The sequence below is a fragment of the Rattus norvegicus genome, chromosome 11 (genome assembly GCF_021556685.1).
Source record: "Rattus norvegicus strain SHRSP/BbbUtx chromosome 11, alternate assembly SHRSP_T2T, whole genome shotgun sequence".
Classification (NCBI taxonomy): domain Eukaryota; kingdom Metazoa; phylum Chordata; class Mammalia; order Rodentia; family Muridae; genus Rattus; species Rattus norvegicus.
Window position 1 is genome coordinate 46,833,495 of NC_141544.1, and position 20,846 is coordinate 46,854,340.

Here is a 20,846-nt window from a genome sequence, read left to right on the forward strand (position 1 = left end):
AACCTGTTGTCATGGCAGCAAGAACTGGTCACCTTAGAAAAGAGTGCAGCATATACAGATAAGTCCTGGGGGACAAGCACTCCTGACTGAACTTCGTGCCCATGCTTAGAAAGCTGACATACCAGGACTTCCCTTTGTCGCTTATTAAAGGAGGAACTGTTGGTCCAGCAAGACTCAGAGGAGATTGGGCAAGCCTATGACATAAGTGTGATCCCAGGTCTGGCCACAAGGTGACAGAAGAGTACAGACTTTGGGGAGCTGTCTTCCAACCTCTACACCTCTCTCTCTCTCTCTCTCTCTCTCTCTCTCTCTCTCTCTCTCTCTCTCTCTGTGTGTGTGTGTGTGTGTGTGTGTGTGTGTGTGTGTGTGTGTGTGTGTGTGTGTGTGCTTTGTCTCCTGGCCTTGCCTCTAGATTTACTGGGGCATCTGTGGCTTCCTGGGGGCATGGCAGTCAGCTCTCTAGATTTTCCCATCATGCACTAGTGGATGCTAGTGATTCAATGTCAAGGTCGGGGCTCCTGATCCTTAGTTTGGCTGCACAACCAGGATACTCCAAATCCCTAGGGCTCAGATGAGGTTTTCCACACCTGAAGATGCATCAGGAGTGACTGCTACCCACTTCACAGAGGACCTCCGTGGGGCTTGCTCCTGTGAGACAAACCAACCGGAGGGGCCAATCTTCCAAGTATTCTTTATTGAGCTCTTATTAAACCACCCACATAAATACATATAATAAATACAAAACCAGCACTTTTTAGAAGTCTTTGCTTTGAAGAGCACCCTTCTTCCCTGTATTCCAGACTTACTTCCCCACGTTTACAAAGGACTCTACATCCTTCACTGGTCCTTTGGGGCCCAACATCCCTGGCAGAAGCCTGGGGAGGGAACTCACACATAGTCATTCAACCTGTACCCACTGTGTGCAGCTGAGGTCACCGAGGGGGCACGGTTGTCCTTGTAGGCTGCTGGTGGGCGGTAGGCAGGGGCGGTGGCTGTGGTGGTGGCCCCAGCCCTGGACTGGGGCTGGTAGGGTCTGTAGGGGCCCTCGTCCTGGCACGACAGGCAGAGCAGGGTGCCCCCGATGAGAGACAGGGATGAGGAGATGAAGCCCAGGTACAGGGCCTGGCCGATCTCAAACTTCATGCCACTGGGCAGCAGAGGGTTGTAAAAATTCTGCACCACATCATTCGTGGTCCAGGACACAGCCACCATGCACAGCAGGCCTGCCAGCAGGAAGAGCGCGCCTCCCAACACCGCGAAGGTGGTCTTGGCGGGTGTGCCCTTGGCACAGCGAGTGCACTTCATGCCCACTACGGCGCAGGCGCAGGCCATGCCCGACAGCAGGCAGGAGATGACCATGAGCGCCCGGGCCGCCTGTAGGTCCCGGGGTAGCGCCAGCAGCGAGCGGTAGATCTGACACTGGTAGATGCCTGTGCTGTGCCACACACACTCCATCCACAGTCCCTTCAGGTAGGACACGGCCGTCAGGATGTTGGTGCCCACATGGGCCGTCCTCCGCCAGTGCGGCAGGATAGTAGTGATGAGCGTTCCCACCATGCCCAGGAAGCTAAGCAGGAAGCCTAGGAGCTGGACCGCTGTGCTGGCCATGGTCGAGGGCTCCGCTAGCCGCGCCGGGCAGTGCCCAGGTCCTCAGGGATGGATCTGGTCCTTAGGTGCCCGCGGGAGGCCTAATAAAGCCAGGGAGGAGAGAGGGGAGGCAAGAAAAGGGAACTGGGTTAAATATTATCTCGATGCCTTTATTTCTGTCAGTGAAACACTTTTCCATAGGCAGTTGGTATGATAATTAACATATCCTGGAAAAAAATGGAGGCTCTACAAGGCGGAAGAACAGAGCTGGAAGAAGAGGATGCAGGTCTCAGCAGTCTGTGCTTCCTGGAGACCCCAGAGAACTCCAAAGCTCCCATTCTGAATGTCTCCTGGGACCTATGACTTATGGGAAGCACACCGGGGAAGTTCTACCTTATATCTACACTCAGGTTTTTCTGTTACAACTAAGGCTTCCTTCTGTTTGGGTCAATAATCAGTAATAACAAATGTTGACCACACAGCTTGGACTGATGTGCCTTAAGGTGTGTACGGGCTGCGACTTAGGGAACAGCCTTGGGGCCTGTGTCTGTAAGGGGGTCTGCCTTAGAGGCAGGCCCGGAGGCTGTTTTGGAATTTGGACCTGATGTGACACCAAGCTTGCCGTCTCCTGCCCAGGGACAGGATCCCAAGTGACCAGAGGCATAGGTGCATCTGACAAGAGTGTAAGCCAAGGCCACAGAGACTGCCCAGCATAGGGGACTCTCTCAAGTCACAGAACAGTCCCCAGCTGCCCCACATCGCCCAGGGTCCGCAGAGTGGAAGGTCAGACCTACACTGGGCTCCCCAACTGACTCCTGACCTGAATTCTAGGCTGCCCCAACCCTCTCTTGTCAAGGTTACCCATTAAAGACTGTAGGCAAGCTTAACTGCCTGAGCCCACAAGGCTTGGCCGGTGGACTAGTCTGGGGAGGTCTAAGTCTATTTATGGAAAGCAAGGGGAGCTAATTTTAGAAATCACTAGGTTTTGCTATTTTTAAGTTTAAGATTTTTCTAATTTAAGAAGTGTTAATGAGCTCCCCACCCCCACCCCCAGCAGCAGCAGCAAGCAATCCTTCCAGGCTTGGCTTCTCATTTTAAGGCCATTCATTCAGTAGAAAACACATTAACTGAACGAGTCTCCTTGGAAACTGCCTGACTCTCCTCCTGAACTGCTGCTGAAGGCTCCACCCTTCACTGCTGTTTCCTTAGGAAGGCCCTGCCTCGAGCTGGCCAATGTGCACTGTGCTGGACCGACCTGCCCAGGGCTGACTTTGGTGTTCCCTGTGGGCTACCGTTCCCCGCCCCCCACCCCCACAGGCATGTGTACAACTGTGGAAACATTTGCTAGAGAGATGGGAGTCCAAGGCAAACGTTCTAAAAGCCCTCAGTGGTCCAGGTGGGCGGGGCCGCATCTCAAGGTGAAGGCGTTGAGTCTTGCAGGGGTGCTCTGTGTGTGTGTATGTGTGTGTGTGTGTGTGTGTGTGTATGTGTGTGTATGAGTGTGTATGTGTGTATGTGTGTGTTTATGTGTATGTGTGTATATGTGTGTGTGGGTATATGGGTATATGTTTGTGTGTGCATGTGTGTATGTGTGTGTGTATGTATGTATATGTGTGTATGTGTATGTGCATGTGTGTGTATGTGTGTGTATGTATGTGTATATGTATGTGTATATGTGTGTATGTGTGTGTGAGTATATGTGTTTATGTGTGTGTATGTGTGTATATATGTGTATGTGTGTGTATGTGTGTATATGTGTGCATGTGTGTATATATGTGTATGTGTGTGTATGTGTGTATATGTGTGCATGTGTGTGTGTGTGTATATGTGTGTGTGTGTGTGTGTGTGTGTGTTGGGGGTGGCTTCCCTGCACCCTGAGGAGTTTTAGAGACAGTCATTACAGTTCCATACTTTCTATAACTTTAAGTACTTGTCAGTCTGGCAGACATTGACAGTTTAAGTTGACAGGACTTCCAATGCCTCACAGGGTCTGTGAGAGCCACAGGCAGGCAATTATGCAACCAGAGCTAAATGACCTGATAGTGTGCACTGTGCTCATTCAGGAAGAGTGGGAGCCTATGTCCTCTCCCAAGTCACACATTAAAATGACATGTTGTAGCATAACTCCAACTAGATACACAAGTAAAGAAAACTCCTTTTCCTAATAAGAAAGCATGTGTTGGTTAGATAAAAAACACTATTTGGGGTACAAGACCTTCCGAGGTCATTTTGACTTCAGTAAGCTGCAGCAAGCTCCTGCACACTCAGTGGAGACCGCAGAAAGCCATGTGGATCTCAGGAACCCTCAGCCTTTCCCTGAGGCATCATCTCGCTACCTAAGTTCTTTACAAATACAGATTAGGTTGCCAAGCTGGCTCAGTGAGCAAAGGTGCTTGCTGCTAAGCCTGACAGTCAAGAGTTCAATCCCTGGGATCTCAATGGCAGAAAGAAAGAACCAACTCCTTCAAGTTGCCCCTTGACCTCTATCTGCATGCCCCCACCCCCACTATATGCACATACATGTATGTGTAATACACTAACTTAATACTTTTTAAAGCGCAGATCAACATTTTAAGATGAAATAACTGAATTTCAGTTAAAAAGGAAAAAACCTCAGTATTTTCATAGCAATTTTTCTTAGTTGTGTAGGTTTGCTAGGTTATTTTTTTTTCATTAAAAAAAAACATCTGCCCTACAAGAACAAAGTATAAGAACAAAGAAAACTAAAAGAAAAAGCGCATATCCCACTGATCAATACAAGAATACCTTTAGTGTTAAGTGATTATTAAATAGTACTAGCTGGCTTTGTTTTAGTGAAGAAGGCTTTCTAAAGAAGATGCTATGGGTTAAACTATAATCCCCCCCAAAAGATATATGAAGTCCTAACTCCCAGGACCTCAGAAATGGGGAGATTACACACATGGGCAGGGACAGGTTGGGGAAGGCCAGGCCCCTAAACCAAGATTAGTTTCTCCGTGAGAAGATACCGTGGACTGAGAGAGGACGAGGACTGTGACGACTGAGGCAGTCTGGAATGACATCAAGAAGCCTAAAATTTCCAGAAGTTTGGGGAGAGTCTTGGAGACAGGCAGGCCCTCAGCACTCAGGAGGAGCACCCCTGGGGAGCCTAGGTCCCAGACTTTTGGAACCAATCTCTGTTTTGTTAAGCATCCCTGACTTAACAACCCCTCCCCCTCCCCCAGCCCTGTCCGCTCAGCTCAGGAAGTTAGAGAGACACACTCAAGTCTGAGGACACGAGGGAGACTCCTCCAGAGCACAGTGCTGGCGCTCCTGGTCTCACTGGTAAATACCAAACAGCCTTCTACCTCTATGTCCCAAAATGTAGAGGACAGATAATGAGGAGACCCAGCTAGAAAGTCCCCCGTAGACCTGAGGTTCGAAGGCAAGCTCTGTCTAACCAGCCCACACAGGGATCAAATGGCAAGACTCCCCTGTGTTAGAAATAAACACTGAAATAAAGGAATAAAGAATTGGCTTAGCCCGGGAAGAGTTTGAGACTACGCTGTGTGCAGCTTGCTGCCTGCACGACCACCATGAACTCCTCAGGGACATTGTCGTTTGTGTTTCTTTCTCCTTTCTTAAAAAAAAAAAGAGAGAGATTTATTTATTATGTGCATATATGTGTGCCCATACTGCTTGCGTGCGTGTGTGTATGTTCGTGCGTGTGTGTGTGTGTGTGTGTGTGGCCCATGGAGGTCAGAGGGGGTTGAATCCCTTGGAACTAGAGTTATATAACTGTATACCCCCGATGCGGGTGCTGGAGTCCTCTGCAAAAACAGTAGGCGCCCTTGACCAGTAAGCCATCTTTCCAGTCCCCCACTGCCCCATGACAGTGTCTGAATTACTGTCAGTTTTCTTAAATCAACATGTCTTGGTTTCATAGATCATAAAAACCCAAATTAGGGGTGCAGGCCGGGTGTGGGTGAGGTGGTTCACAGCTTCCCAGTCTTTACCTTGGAAATATAGTAGAGTTCAGGGGGCCCCCATAGAGTTAGGACCTGGATCAAGACAGACAGGCGGGTGGGAGGGAGGGGGAAGAGAAACCCCAAACCAAGCCCTGTCACAGCCAGGCTGGGAATCTCCAAATCTCCAGGGATAAGACAGCACAGACCTGTAAACTCTGCGGACCTCTGAACGTTAGACATTTGAGCACTGAACTAGGGCCATTGGCCAGGGTTACAGATGCGGTGCCAGGTAAAATGTAAGGCAAAGATTTACTACGGACACTAAATAAAATGCTGTGGAAACTGTTCCAAGGCCACCCTCAGCCAGCGCATCTTGAGTTCGGTGTTCAAAGCCTCCGTGTTCAGACCTGCTGCTAATGTGTCCATCCGTTGATGGTGGGTTCTTAGGCAATCTGCAGTGTGCATCTGTTATCCCCATAAGGGTGGGAAAAGTCTAAAGTGGTTAAGCGACTGGGCCGATGGGGAGACAAAGAGGAGGGAGCACTGTGGCCCCGGCTCGAAGAGCACGGGTGCTCAGAGGCAGATGGGATGTGCCCACAGCGAGAGACAAATGGTGAGAGTGGTGGCCTAGGGCCACTGGACAAATGGAAGGCTGCAGGGCTGTGGCTGAGGTGGGTGACTCTGGATGTCTAGCTATCTAGTCCAGTGCTGTTGTTGTGTCCTTGTCATAATGTTTGGAATAAGAGTGAGATTTGCAGTGGTAGGGCATTATTCTTTTCTTTCTTTCCTTCTTCTTTTTCTTTTTCTCTTCTTCTTCTTCTTCTTCTTCTTCTTCTTCTTCTTCTTCTTCTTCTTCTTCTTCTTCTTCTTCTTCTTCCTCTTCTTCCTCTTCTTCCTCTTCTTCCTCTTCTTCCTCTTCTTCCTCTTCTTCTTCTTCTTCTTCTTCTTCTTCTTCTTCTTCTTCTTCTTCTTCTTCTTCTTCTTCTTCTTCTTCTTCTTCTCCTCCTCCTCCCCCTCCTCCTCCTCCTTCTCCTCCTCCTCCTCCTCCTCCTACAAATCCGCTGGCTGCCGCTCCTGGACCTCCTCCTCCTCCTCCTCCTCCTCCTCCTCCTCCTCCTCCTCCTCCTCCTCTTCCTCTCCTCCTCCTCCTCCTCCTCCTCCTCCTCCTCCTCCTCCTAATTCTTCTTCTTTTGTTAGAAGGGTCATAGTTCACACAGCTCAGGTTGACCTCACATTTACTCCATAGCCAAGGATGAACTTCTGACCCTCTTGACTCTACCTGACAGTGCTGGGATTGCAGATAGGCCTTATACGCCTGCCTTATATGGTGCAAAAGAGAGAACCTTTGAGCATGTTGGGCAAGCACTTTACCAGCCAATGATACTGTGATATATGTACTTTTAATTTTCAATTAATTGATTGATTAGTCTTGCAACAGACTCATAGATACCAGGCTGGGCTTAAATTTGATTTGTAGGGGTTGGGGATTTGGCTCAGTGGTAGAGCGCTTGCCTAGGAAGCGCAAGGTCCTGGGTTCAGTCCCCAGCCCCGAAAAAAAGAAAAAAGAAAAAAAAATTTTGATTTGTAACCAAAGATGTCCTTGAACTTCTGATCCTCCTGCCTCTGCTTCCTGAGTTCGGGTATTACAGGTGTGCAGGACCACATCCACTTTGTGGGGTGTTAGACCTCACGCCCTGGACCGTGCATGCTAGGCAAGCACTCTACAAACTGAGTTACATCTAACCCTGCCTGTACTTTTTACATGTTGAGAAGTTAAGAGTGGACTGGCTGTATATGATGAGAATTCATGGGTCCAGAGAGAAGGTAGCATGTAGCCCTGTGGCTTGTCTTTCACATGTATGCTATGATCAAGCCTTGCACAGTCTCTGAGGCACCCTGGATGGTAGAGGTTACTCTTCTGCTTTCAAGCGGAGCCCATTTCAAACAGACCCTTGTTCAGAAAGTCTTGGGTATTTCAAGATGGTAGCAGCGACCAGGAGTGTTCACAGCCCAGTGAGCATTTCAGGGTTGCCTGGCTCCTTGGAACATCAGGCACGCAACCTTGCTTGTGACGGTGGACCCAGGAACTGGGCACGGGGGTTTCCCCCTATTAAACAGACGAAAACATCTGGTTGGGAGTTTAAAAGAAGCAGGAGACTGTCTCGCAGCGTTCTGCGGTATAAAAATATGGTTTCACGGGCTTGTTTTTTCTTCAGTGTAACCTCTGTGAATAGGGTCCAAGGAGGCGCCTTTCAAAAACAAAGCTGTTGTTTGTCTCCTGGGTCCAGGAGCGGCAGCCAGCGGAAACTGACCTGGGTCCCTGTGACAGCCTGCCTATTAGGAGTGAAGGTACGGCCCTCTCTTCCTTTCTTTTATAGTCACCCAACAGGCAAGACAGGAGAGGCTGCCTCTGTTCATACTTTGCAGCCACCATCAAATGGCCCTGGTGGACATCCCCCATTGGTTGTTACTGTTGGCTGATCCCCCCGAAAGCTCGTGGTCCTGGTTTGCAGCCACACACATGTCCTGCAAACTCTGCGGAGACTCGCTGCCTGAATGAGAAATACACAGACCCAGCGGAAGGAGCTGAGTGGAAAGCTCCAAGAATCACTCCTGAGCTGGCAAGACGCACTGCCTGACTCTCAAGAAGGTGCTGGTACAAGGTGGACTTTCATACTCCTGTACTACAGAGGATCTTTTCTGATGTAGGCAAGAAAACGATTTTTTAAAAAAAGGACAAAGATATTCGACTCCATTGATTTTTTTTTTAATCTACACACATACTGGCACGCACACCAACATGCACACATGCACACCCACACCTGTATGTATGCACGCACATACACACCAAGGCTGGGGATACAGCTTAGAGGATAGAAACACTAGCTGTATACCCCTGAGAACCACGCAGAGCCTGATGCTTGGAATCCACAAACGTCTGGATGTGGTACCCTGCATCTGTAATCCCAGTGCTTTTTGGAAGCACTGTAATGGCTTTTCTGCCTCAAACCTCAAACATCCTTATTCTTTTCCTTGAGTTGCTTTGGTCACATCAGCCAGGAAAGTCGCCAAGACAGCGATAGTTTCATGGCACCCAGAGAAGGATTCACTTTCCTTCCCCTGTGTGGTTTCTCCTGTAGACGCCTCACGGGATGTTGATCCCATTGCACAGATGAACAAGTAGAGTACAGTAAGCTTCCAAGATTGGTGGATCTCAGGCATCCAGATAGGGGCAGGGGCGGGTACTTCCTCCCACCCTGAGTGACTGCAAGTGACCTGCTCAGTCTCTGTGACACATCACCACCCTGAGGCAGAGGCTTCCTCCGCTGTGTAGAAGATGCTGAGATAAGACAGTAAGAACCTGCAAGCCTAGTCTGGAGCATGTCAGCAGATGCAGGGGAATGGGGCTGAGGTTTGATCTTCCGATAGATTAGGGACAAGGAAGCTCCGAGCTCACAGGCTGTCTCAGATCCAGGCAGAGACCTTGGGTCTGGTATCGTGGGCAACCCTCTAGTTTGCCAGCCTCAAAGCTAAAGCTAGGACCGAAAGGATTCAGACCTTCAAAAGTGTAAGAGTTAAGCCTCTCGGTGGGAATTAAAAACCCAAGTCCCAGATATCTCCCCGGTCTGGAGACCCTTTCAAATGCTAATCCCAATTCCCTTTCTATTTCAGTCAGGGTCCTGTCATCTGTGTGGCTCAAGATAGTTCAGGGTTTTAGATAAAATTGCATGGGATTTTCCCTCTTGCTGTCGTCTTTTACCTTTATTAAGAGAGAGCCAAAAGGCTGGAGACATGGTTCAGTCAGTAATGTGCTTGCTGTGCAAGCCTGACTCCCCAAGTTTGATGCCCAACCCAGAACTCACATCAAAAGGTAGGCATGGAGGCCAGAGCTTAAAATCCCAGCACCGGAGAGATGGTGGGTCCCTGCACTCTCTAGTCAGCCAGCTCACTAACTAACTGGTGAGCTCCAGGCTAACGTGAGACCCTGCCTCAAACAACAAGATGGAAAATACCCAAGCACACATCCTCATAATCATTCACAGAGAGAGATGATGGATGGACGGACGGACAGACAGACAGATAAATAGGGGAACCAAGCTCTTGTATTTCCTTCTCCCAAGTGGGTGTATGTGTGAGTTTGGGGCTCAGGTAGAGGTCCCCGTGAGGAAGAAGATGCCCTCAAAGCAGAAGTTATGAACAGCGCTGAACCGTGCTGGTTCCCCAGAAGGACTCAGAGCAGACAGAGACAACAGTAACACTTCCCAGGCTGACACAGTCTTCAAGCATCCAGATTCAGCCCTTGCTCCCAAATTGAGACCCAGAAAGCGAAGAGAGAGCTCTGCCCAGAAACTGTGGGACCAAACTCCTGCCCTCCCTAGGTTCTCAGCAGCTTGGCTGCCCTTTGAGCCTCATGTTTTAGGTCCCCTGGACACCCAGGCCCAAGGACCACAACGACCCCTTCACTTGGAGAACGCTCCCTTTCGCCAGGCCGCTGACCTGCGTTCCAACTCACCCACCCACACGCCTGACAGGCAGGGGCCCAGCTTTGTAGATAAATGGCTGCCAACCACAGCCACTCCACTCACATACAGAACAGCTCGAGTCCCATCCACCTCGACACTCCGACGCAGGTAGACCCCGGAGACACAGCAAGGACACTGAAGACTTCCAGCTTAGCCTCATTCACCAAATGGGAGCTTCAAGGCCAGGGTGCTTGCGAGACAGTGGTCTGGTCAATTACGGTCTCTGAGTGGGGCCTGCGTGGGCATACATGCCCTCTGGTTAGAAGATTAACTAGCTGGTGCGCCCTACAAGGTGGCCCTGCTGAGGCAAACATTCAAGACCAACCGGAAATGTCATATCTGCATTTGATACAAGAATGCCAGAGATGTCTACACACGGCTGGCTAATGGGTCCCTGTGCCTGGCAGGTGAAACCTCACCTTTCCTACTCACTGTCCTGTGTCAGCCTTTTCTGACCTCCCTGTTCTGGCTTTGTCGGCCACCAGACTCCCGAGCTGCAGCTGCTGGCCACAGTGACTCGCCCTCCGAGCTATCCACCTGACGTGGCTGTGGACTTTTTCCTGGTTGAGCAATTTGTTTTCCCAAGCCTAGTTGCCTTTCTAGTTGATTCCATTAGCTCTCTACACTACTGAACCAAGGTTTTCAGACACCTCCCATGATACTCTTCAGTCACTGGGACTTTGGGGGGGACGCTGTGGAAAACTATAACAGGCAGATGGCCCTGGGCATGGCTCAGCCTACTTCCCTGTCCCTAGCAATAATAGTGGAGACAGAGAGGGAGCACTGCGGGAGAGCGGTGAGCCTGCAGCACTTAGTGTCTGCTTCATCTGTAAAGTTCTTGTGTTTTATTTGTATTTCCCTTTCACTCACTTGGACTGTGTGCGAGTCTGTGTGTTTATATATGTGTCTCTCTGTGTGTCTGACTGTCTGTGTGTGTCTGTATATGTGTGTCTGTGTGTGTATCTGCACATGTATGTCTGCATGTGTATCTGTGTGTGTCCGTATATGCACACATATCTGTGTGTGTATGTATCTGCACATGTATGTGTGTATGTGTATCTCTGTGTGTGTATATGTGTGTCTCTGTGTGTATATATCTATATCTCTATGTGTGTGTCTGTATATGTGTGCCTGTGTGTCTATGTCTCTCTATGTGTGTCTCTGTGTGTATATATCTGTATTTGTGTGTGTGTCTATGTCTTTCTATGTGTGTCTGTGTGTATATTTGCACATGTGTGTTTGTGTGTGTATCTGCACATGTATGTGTGATGTGTATCTCTGTGTGTGTCTATGTGTGTCTATGTCTCTCTATGTGTGTCTGTGTGTGTATCTGCACATGTATGTCTGCATGTGTATCTCTGTGTGTATCTATATATGTATGTCTGTGTGTATGGCTCTCTTTATGTGTCTGTCTTTATGTGTGTATGTAAATGTGTGTCTGTGTGTATCTGCACATGTATGTGTGTATGTGTATCTCTGTGTGTACATATGTGTATCTCTGTGTGTACATATGTGTGTCTCTGTGTGTATATATCTGTATCTTTGTGTGTGTGTGTCTGTATATGTATGTCTTTGTGTGTATATGTCTCTCTCTATGTGTCTGTCTTTATGTGTGTATGTATATGTGTGTCTGTGTATGTATCTGCACATGTATGTGTGTATGTGTATCTCTGTGTGTGTATATGTGTGTCTTTGTGTGTATATATCTGTATCTCTGTGTGTGTCTGTATATGTGTGTCTCTGTGTGTATATATTCGTATCTCTCTGTGTGTGTATATTCGTATCTCTGTGTATATGTGTCTGTGTGTCTATGTCTCTCTATGTGTGTCTGTGTGTATTTGCACATGTGTGTCTGTGTGTGTATATGTGTATCTCTCTGTGTGTTGTATATGTGTGTCTGTGTGTGTATCTGCACATGTATGTCTGTGTGTGTATGTGTGTCTGTGTGTGTGTCTGTATATGTGTGTTTGTGTGTGTCTATGTCTCTCTATGTGTGTCTGTGTGTGTATCTGCACATGTGTGTCTGTGTGTGTATATGTGTATCTCTCTGTGTGTGTCTATATATGTGTGTCTGTGTGTATCTGCACGTGTGTGTCTGTATGTGTATGTCTGTTTCTCTGTGTGTGCATATGTGTGTATACATGTATATGTGTGTGTGTTTGTATGTGTGTGTGTGTATATCTGTAAATATATGTGTCTATGTGTGTGTGTCTATCTGTCTGTTTGGAGATAAGAAGTTGACATCAAATGCTTTCTTATTCACTGTACTTACTTTGTGACTCAGGGTCTCTCACTGTACCTGGTGGGGCTCGATAGTGGGTTATGGAGTGAGCTCCAGAGAGCAGCCTGTTTCTGCCTCCAGAGCCCTGAAGTTACAGGTTTGCCACTGGGCCCAGCTTTCTATGTAGGTGCTGGGTTGCAGACTCAGGTTCTCATGTTTGGGATGTAAACACTTTCCCAGGCCTCACAGTGTCTCTCTTTTTTTTTTTTTTTTTTTTTTGGTTCTTTTTTTCGGAGCTGGGGACCGAACCCAGGGTCTCACAGTGTCTCTTAACTGCACCCTACATCCCATTGAGAGACTTCCTGCTGAGATGACATCATTGAAGGCATGCGCCTCCCTGGAGGTAGGACAATGGATTTTGCAAACTCAAGGCATTTGAAGAATACTGGTGTCTGCTGGGGGTGCCAGAGTGGACAGTCTGCGAATGTTCTGATAGAACTTTTTTATTGAGGTGGAGGTGACCACTGTGTAACCAAGGTCAGCTCTAACTCTGAATTCTCCTCTTTAGCCTTCTGAATTTTGGCACTAGAGCCGTGCAACACTGTGCTGTTGACACAGAGCTGGGAGATGGCACTCAGGGCTTCATCTGTGTTGAGCAAACGCTCTAGTGCCTGCACTCCATCCCCAGACTTAGATAACGCCCAGATTACAGTGGCCTTAGCTTCTCAGCACTCACTGCCCGTGCTTAGGAAACCCTCAACAGAGAGAAAGAAAAAGAGGAAGCAATTTATTTTGTTTTCAATAGATTTTATTTTATATTTAAAGCATGTGTGGAGCTGGAGGGATAGCTCAGGGGTTAAGAGCACTGACTGCTCTTCCAGAGGTCCTGAGTTCAATTCCCAGCAACCACATGGTGGCTCACAACCATCTGTAATGGGATCTGATGCCCTCTTCTGGTGTGTCTGAAGATAGCAACTGTGTACTCATACATGAAACAAATAAATCTTTTTTTAAAAAGTGTATGTGAGTGTGCATGTGTGTGCACATGAGTGTGGGTACCTTCAAGGCCAGAATAGGGTGACGGATCTCTGGAGCTGAAGTGAGAGGAAGTTGTGAATCATTTGACCTGGAGACTGGGAACTCCACTCTGGACCTTGGCAAGAGCAGTGTACTTTTGATCCCTGAGCCAGCTCTCTAGATCTCAGACAAAGACATGTGATGGTCAAAGAGTATGAGGTCAGAGATAACAACTGAATTTTGTCTATCTACCTGTCTGTCCGTCCGTCCGTCTGTCCATCCGTCCATCCATCTATCTCTTTTTGAGACAGGTTCTCCCTATGTAGCTCTGGCTGTCCTAAAACTCACTTTGTAGACCAGGATGGTCTCAAACTCACAGAGATCCGCCTGCCTCTGCCTTCCTAGTGCTGGGACTAAAGGCCTGTGCCACAATATCCTGTCCCCAGTGAGGGATCCTAAGGGAACTAAAAGCGGCTCAAGAGGACTGGAGAGATGGCTCAGTGGTTAAGAGCACTTGCTGCTCTTGCAGAGGACCTCAGTTTGGATCCCAGAACCTAAATTTGGTGGCTCTAATGGATCCGACACCTTCTTACGTCCACATATATGGACACATACACTCACACGCAGACGCCTTCTACTATCCATAGAAATAAAGTTACTTTTAAAGTGTAGTAACAGTTAATAATAATTATTGTTGTTGTTGTTATTGTTATTGTTATTGTTGCTGTTGTTGTTGTTGTTAGGCCCTCGAGTTGTAAGATTCTAACTTCCCACAGATGGCTAATCAGTTCTAATCAGTCTTGTTCAGCCTCACCTAGTCTTTTTTTTTTTATTCTGGGATCCTCAATTCAAATAATCATCTAAGAGCATAGCTCTGCCACAGTAAGTCCATTTCTGTCTCCAAACTGCTTTTGTGACCTCAAATGAACATCTGGATCCCTAAGCTGCCCCCTCCCTGTCTCCAGAGTCTAGAGGCTACTCATTCCTCTTTCTGTCTCTACAAACTTCCCTGCTCTGAATGTCCCACATGTGGGGACGGACAATCTTTATTTTTGTGATTGACTTCACTTAGAAGTCGAGTGTCCCCAAGACAGGCTTCCCTCACTCTTTTTTTTCTTTTTCTTTTTTTTTTTGGAGCTGGGGACCGAACCCAGGGCCTTGCACTTGCTAGGCAAGCGCTCTACCACTGAGCTAAATCCCCAACCCCGCTTCCCTCACTCTTAACTGTCCCTGGCAGCTGCTGTATGTGTTGTGGCCCTGCTCAGAGCAGACATGGTGAGAATTTGTCTCCTGACCAAGTGCTCTGATGCTCTCTCAGGCTGGAGAGCACCAATCAATGGATGGATGAAGACTAATCCACACCTTTATGTTAAGACTGAGTCACGTGATGTCCCAGTGATGACGTCTTTAAGCCCAAGAAGGCTGGGCAGTCTTATTCACCCAAAGGCTCAAACCGGCCCATAGGCCCGAGACCCTCCATGTTTTAGTCCCAAACTGGAATGTTCATTCTAAACAAAGAAAAAAAAATCAAGACTAATGAGAGTCTAACACAATGTCCATACATCACACAGGACTGTGTCATATTCACGCTTAATATAACAGTCCCAAAAATACCATTAAAATACAGATACTTTGTTGTATATGGTGCTGTGGATGGAAGTTGGGGTGTCATACATGACAGATGTGAGTTATAGGTGGCTATGAGCCTCAAGTGTCCTTTGCTGACACCGTGCCTGTCCTGGTGGCGCTATGGCTATCGGATAAACCTTTAAACTGTATTCTCAGCAGACTAGGACCTTCTACCAACCTAAGCTAAGAGCCATCAGCTAGTGTATGGGAACAGTAACAGCCTTGTCCATGTGTAGGACCCCCAACCCGAGATCTGACCAGCGTATGGGTAAACATCTTAATTTATCTTTGTTATGAAACTAACGAAATCTGAGATAACTGCGTCTATGGTGTAACATGTCTGTATATTCTTTTATTATTAATATTTTGTTGTATGCGTATGGATGTTTTGCCTGAGTGTACATCTGTGTACAGTGCCCAAGAAGGTGAGAGAATGGTGTTGGGTCTCTGTGACTCCAGTTGTAGATGGTCGTGAGCCACCATGTGGGTGCTGGGGATGGACCGCAAGTCTTCTGGAAGAGCAGTAAGCCCTCCTGTGGCTGAGCCATCGTATCAGTCCTAGAACATGTCTTCTGAGCAAACCCAATCTGTTCCTGGGTCACTTGGACTCGGCTCAGAACAAACTATTGTTTATTCCCTTTGAAGTAAGAGCTGTTTTGAGTCAACGTTAAAATTTTAGTAAATTTTAGTTTCCAGGCATTTCTGTTGTTTAGTTTTTCATTACTGCCACAAATACTGAAATACTTTAAAAGAAGGAAGGTTTATTTGTGTTCAGATTTTAGAGATGCTACCCATGGCCAGCTGGCCTATTGCTCTTAAGGGCTTCATGGTGGATGTTCATGTGTGAGTGTGTATATGTGTATGTGTGTGTGTGTGCATACATATGTACGCATGTGTGCTTGCATGTATATCTCTGTGTGCACATGTGTGTATGTGTGTGCATGTGTGTGAGTGTTTATGTGTAAGCTTGTGAGTATATGTGAGTACACATGTGTGTGTCTCTGTGCACATGTGTGTATGTGTGTGCGTTTGTGTGTGCATGTATGCATGTGTGCTTGCATGTATATCTCTGTGTGTACATGTTCATATGTGTGTGCACTTGCACATGTGTGTATGTGTATGTTTGTGAGTGTATGTGAGTGTACACATGTGTGTGCATGTGTGTCCATGTGTGCATGTGTGTGTGCACGTGTGTGTGTGTATGTGTGTTAGAATGCTGTTCTCTGTGGCTGAACAGATACGGAAGGGGTCTTACAATCTTCTTCATGAGAATGTCTCTCAACAAAACCCCTCTCATTAGGCCTATCTGCTCCCAATGGTGCCACCCTGAGGACCAAGGCTTGATGTGTGTAGACAACTGGTTCTCGGGGTGGTAGGTTGATGTCATTATGCAGGTGAAGGCAGGTACAAGATAGAACGAGGCCTGTATTTAGACAAGAAGGAAGGATGGGGGAGAGAAAAGTTTTAGAGAGGCAGAGGAGACTGGAGAGAGAGGGAAGCAGCCAAGAGAACATGGAGGCAGATGTTAAGATTTCTCTCTGCACATTTACAGGCTGTTATGACTATTCTTAAGGGATGGATGTGTACAGGACTTCATGTGTCTAGATGAGCAAACTATATCTTATCTAGGTGGGTGGTAAATATCCTTATCAATTGGTTGTAAGTTAAGTGTGTGGATGTATTGTATATTGAGCATTTGACACATACATTTAGTTCATGGGTTCCAGTTTGCTGAGTAATGATTTCACTGGGTGTTGGGAGCAGAGTCCATGGCAGGAAGCCATGTTAGTCTATAGAATGCTTGGGGCTAGCGTGGTGTGGGGCCATGCTAACATGGCCTGTGGAATGCAATGTGTGAATCAGACGTAGTAAAATCCCGTCGAGGGGACAGTGTGTGAAAGTGATAACAGAGAAACAGCTAGAGTGAGCGAGTCCGCTCGGAGTGGGAGCTCGTGGGAACCAGGTTGAGCGACTTTTTTAATTATAGCACAACACGGGGTTGCAAGGTTTTGTCCCATATTATAATATATAAATATGAAAGCATAAATACAAAGCATTGAGTTGACATTAGCCAGTTGTCCTTGCCCACGTTCATGAGGAGGTTGTGGTAAGGCTGCATTGTTAAGAACTGTGTTCTCTGTTATGGATGGAAGCGCCCTCCTCCCATCCGTTCTGCCTGTGGCTGAGAGCCAAAGGGAGGACCTGGGAGAATGGGCCACATTAGGACTTAAGGTCACGATTGAACTTCCGGCAGTGACCTCTTCTTTCTCAGGAAGCCTGGTGCTGTGGGAAGGCTCGCTCCGCCTGCAAGCTCCCACAGGCAGAAGTGCCCACATCCTGCAGCGGACCCAGTACACAGTAGCCCACCAGGTTACCGGAAAAGACTGGTTTGGGCCGACTTTCTGCTATACCTGCTCTGAATACACACCCTGCCTCCTGATTGCTAGCTCTCTAACACATGTCTGCTAACACCCAACGCCTCACCCCTCCAACATTATAATTATCTAAGCACCCTCATGTGGATGGTGTTTAATGAGGTATGTGCACAGGAGGAAGCCGCTATCTTTGGCAGCCATCTTGTCTGGTCGTCCTCACCCAAGGCTTCTTTCCAGACAAGCTCTGGGCTCCCCCTTCCACCTTTGCTGTCTCAGTTGCCAGCCCTTGCTAGACTCGTCAAAAATGGCTGTTGTTCTGGGAAAGGGTTTTGAGATTGGACCCTGTATCCAGGCACTGGGTACCAATCCAGAGTGGCTGTATGTCCAGGTATAGCTATCAAGAAGTGTTCTGATGAGTCTCCTTGTCTATGCCCAACTGTAGAGCATGCCTGCCACATCTGAGGGGCTAGTAGGACGTTGCAGGGGCCATGAACATAAAATATTTCACTTGCCAAGGCAGAAACATGGGAGATGCTCTCAGATACCATCAGGGCCCACAGGGAATAGTGTGAATTATATGAATATTCAATTAAATATGTGTGTAGTCAGGTTTGTTCGTACTCTGCTCTGTCCATTCCCCAAATAAGTGCGCGTGCGCGCGCGCGCGCGCACACACACACACACACACACACAGCCCCCCCCCCCCCCTCTCTCTCTCTCTCTCTCTCTCTCTCTCTCTCTCTCTGGCAAGTGCATGTATAAACCTACCTGGACATAGAGATGACTTTGTCACTTTGACAGGGAGCTGGAGAGATGGCTCAGCGCTTAAGAGCACAGGCTGCTCTTCCAAAGGATCTAGGTTCAATTCCCAGCACCCCCATGGCAGCTCATAACTGTAACTCAAGTTCCAGTGAATCTGACTCCTTCACACAGACATACTGTAGGCCAAACACAAAATGCACATAAAAATAAAAAAAAATAAATTATGAAGGAAGAGAGAGAGAGAGAGAGAGAGAGAGAGAGAGAGAGATGCAATGGCAAAGTCCAATGATTCTAAAAGTTCTTGGTAAATAACGTAAGAAGGATGACTAAAGCCAAGGAGGGTCCTGGTATTAAACCAGGAGGCTGTGTAGCCTTTTACCATGTTTGGTTATAAAGCATTAGCCAAGAGCTTTTGCAGTTTTTCCAGCAAGCCAATAAGGGATCCGTGTGATCTTAGGCCACAATTCTGGTGCTTAAAGAACCCCAGGTACCTCTATGAGCTGTTCTCACAGAGGGGTCTATGGTTTAACCAGGACTCTCCCCAGTTCTATTCAGAGGCTACCCCAAAGACAAGAAGCCACACACCCCAGCTCTTAGAAACAGAACAGCCAGGACTGGGTGTACCCTGGAGTCAGGAGAGCAGGGATGGGAGCCCAGTGCCAAGCTGGATAGACCCGATCGTTTTAATTGCCGAGTGCATTTGGACCTTTCTATGTAGGCTTCTTGGCCGTTTGTGTTTGCTGAGGGGACGGTGTGACACAGGATCCTAGTGTTCTCTTGTAGCCCGGTAATAAAAGCCATCTGCCTGGAACCTTGTTTTGGAGCAAGAGCGGGTACGGACAAATTATTGAATGCTCATAAAAGAAAGAACAGGCAGGGCTGGGCAGCTTCAGATCGGGGGACAAGCACATGTGCTACAGCACAGCATTGCTGGAGGGTGGGGACTTCCAGAGGTCAAAGGTAAGAGCCATTGTGAAAACACAGATGGCTCAGAAATAAATGTGGTACATGTCGGAGGGTGAGTCACATGACCGGGGCTGACCTCTTCCTAGAACTTGTGCCATACCAGGGTCCCACCACTTCAGGAAGAGCAGAGACCTGAAGCTTTACCCACGAATCCCTGAGATGAATCCCTGTGTGCACTCCCACTCCCCAAACTCACATCTATGCAGAACTTTAGAATTCGACCTTGTTAGGAGCCAGGGTCTTTGTGGGTGAAATCAAGAAGTGATGAGCTGGGCCTGGTGGCACATGCCTGTCCCCAGCATGAGGGAGACGAGAGGCAGGAGTTGCCTCATGAGTTTGAAGCCAGTCTGGTCTACATGGTGGATTCCAGGCCAGCCAGAGCCACACAGCAAGATCCTGTCTCACTATAGAAAAAAATACACTGAGCTCATAGAGGATTGAGATGTAACCTCCACCCAATGCCAGGTGTCCCTAAAGAAAAGGGGAGGGGGTCATGTGCAGGCAGAGAGTGGGTTGACACCCTGCAAGCCAGGGATGGTTATAGTCCTCCTATGTTCTCTCTAGAGTGGTGACAGAGATGTAGTTTTTCCTGGTACCCACAGTCAAAGAGTCTGAGGACATACAGTCTACAGGTACTGAAGACAGTGACATTCAGTCAGTGAGTCTGAGGACAAACAGACTACAGCTACTGGAGGCCAACTGTGACATTTGTTGCAGGGACTTCACAGATGGTCCTTATTTTGCCCCCGCTTCTATCACTGTGAATGTCCAACTTTTTTTTTCTATGTGGAGAGGTTTAATGAGAGAAGAAGAGTAGAAGAGGAGAGGAGTAAAGACTGGCCATGAGCACGTGGAGGGAAGGGGGGAGGGGAACAGTGAAAGAAGGGACAGGGACAAAGAGGGCACGAGAGCAGAGTAAGGGCAAGAGTTAATGCCCAACTTTTAATGCTCCTCTGCATCAACTGATACAACTTTAAGTCTTTTCTTAACTATGGTAGATTACATTGATTGGTCTTCAAATATTGACCCAATCTTGCATCTCTGGAATAAATACTATTTGATTCTGATGTATAATATATAATATATTTATTTGATATATGTTATTTGTTAGTATATATTTGTTTTATTTATTTATTTATTATTTATGAGTACACTGTAGCTGTCTTCAGACACACCCCAGAAGTGAGCATCAGATTCCATTACAAATGGTTGTGAGCCACCACATGGTTGCTGGGATTTGAACTCAGGACCTTTGAAAGAGTAGTCAGTGCTCTTAACCACTGAGCCATCTCTCCAGCCCTAGTATATATTTGTTACATAAAATATATAACATATTTTATATATATTATATATCTCACCTTGTACTGGCTGGTTTTGTGTGTCAACATGACACAAGCTGGAGTCATCACAGAGAAAGGAGCCTCCCTTGAGGAAATGCCTCCATGAGACCCAGCTGTAAGGCATTTTCTCAATTAGTGATCAAGGGGAGCAGACCCAGCCCATTGTGGGTGGGGCCATCCCTGGGCTGGTGGTCTTGGGTTCTATAAGAAAGCAAGCTGAGCAATCAAGGGGAAGCAAGCCAGTAAGAAACATCCCTCCATGGCCTCTGCATCAGCTCCTGCTTCCTGACCTGCTTGAGTTCCCGTCCTGACTTCCTTTGGTGATGAACAGCAATGTGGAAATGTAAGCTGAATAAACCCTTTCCTCCCCGACTTGCTTCTTGGTCCTGATGTTTGTGTGGGAATAGAAACCCTGACTAAGATACACCATAATCAAATTTAAATGTGTATATATATATATATATGTGTGTGTGTGTATATAATCAAATTTAAATGTATAT

The 20,846-nt window shown here is 47.5% G+C and overlaps 1 protein-coding gene across 4 annotated transcripts in view; it reads right to left on the minus strand.

Annotated features, from left to right (window-relative positions):
- Positions 1-672: 672 nt before the first annotated feature.
- The window catches only part of Cldn14 (claudin 14), a 96,976-nt gene continuing 76,802 nt past the window's right edge, over positions 673-20,846 (minus strand). Inside the window, exons 1-2 of one of the 4 annotated variants that reach the window (XM_087576426.1) lie at positions 10,456-10,586; positions 673-1,688 (exon numbers count right to left, since the gene is read on the minus strand). In XM_087576426.1, coding sequence (XP_087432552.1) covers positions 889-1,608 — 720 coding nt within the window. In that variant the 5' untranslated portion in view covers positions 1,609-1,688; positions 10,456-10,586 and the 3' untranslated portion in view covers positions 673-888. 4 annotated transcript variants of the gene reach the window in all.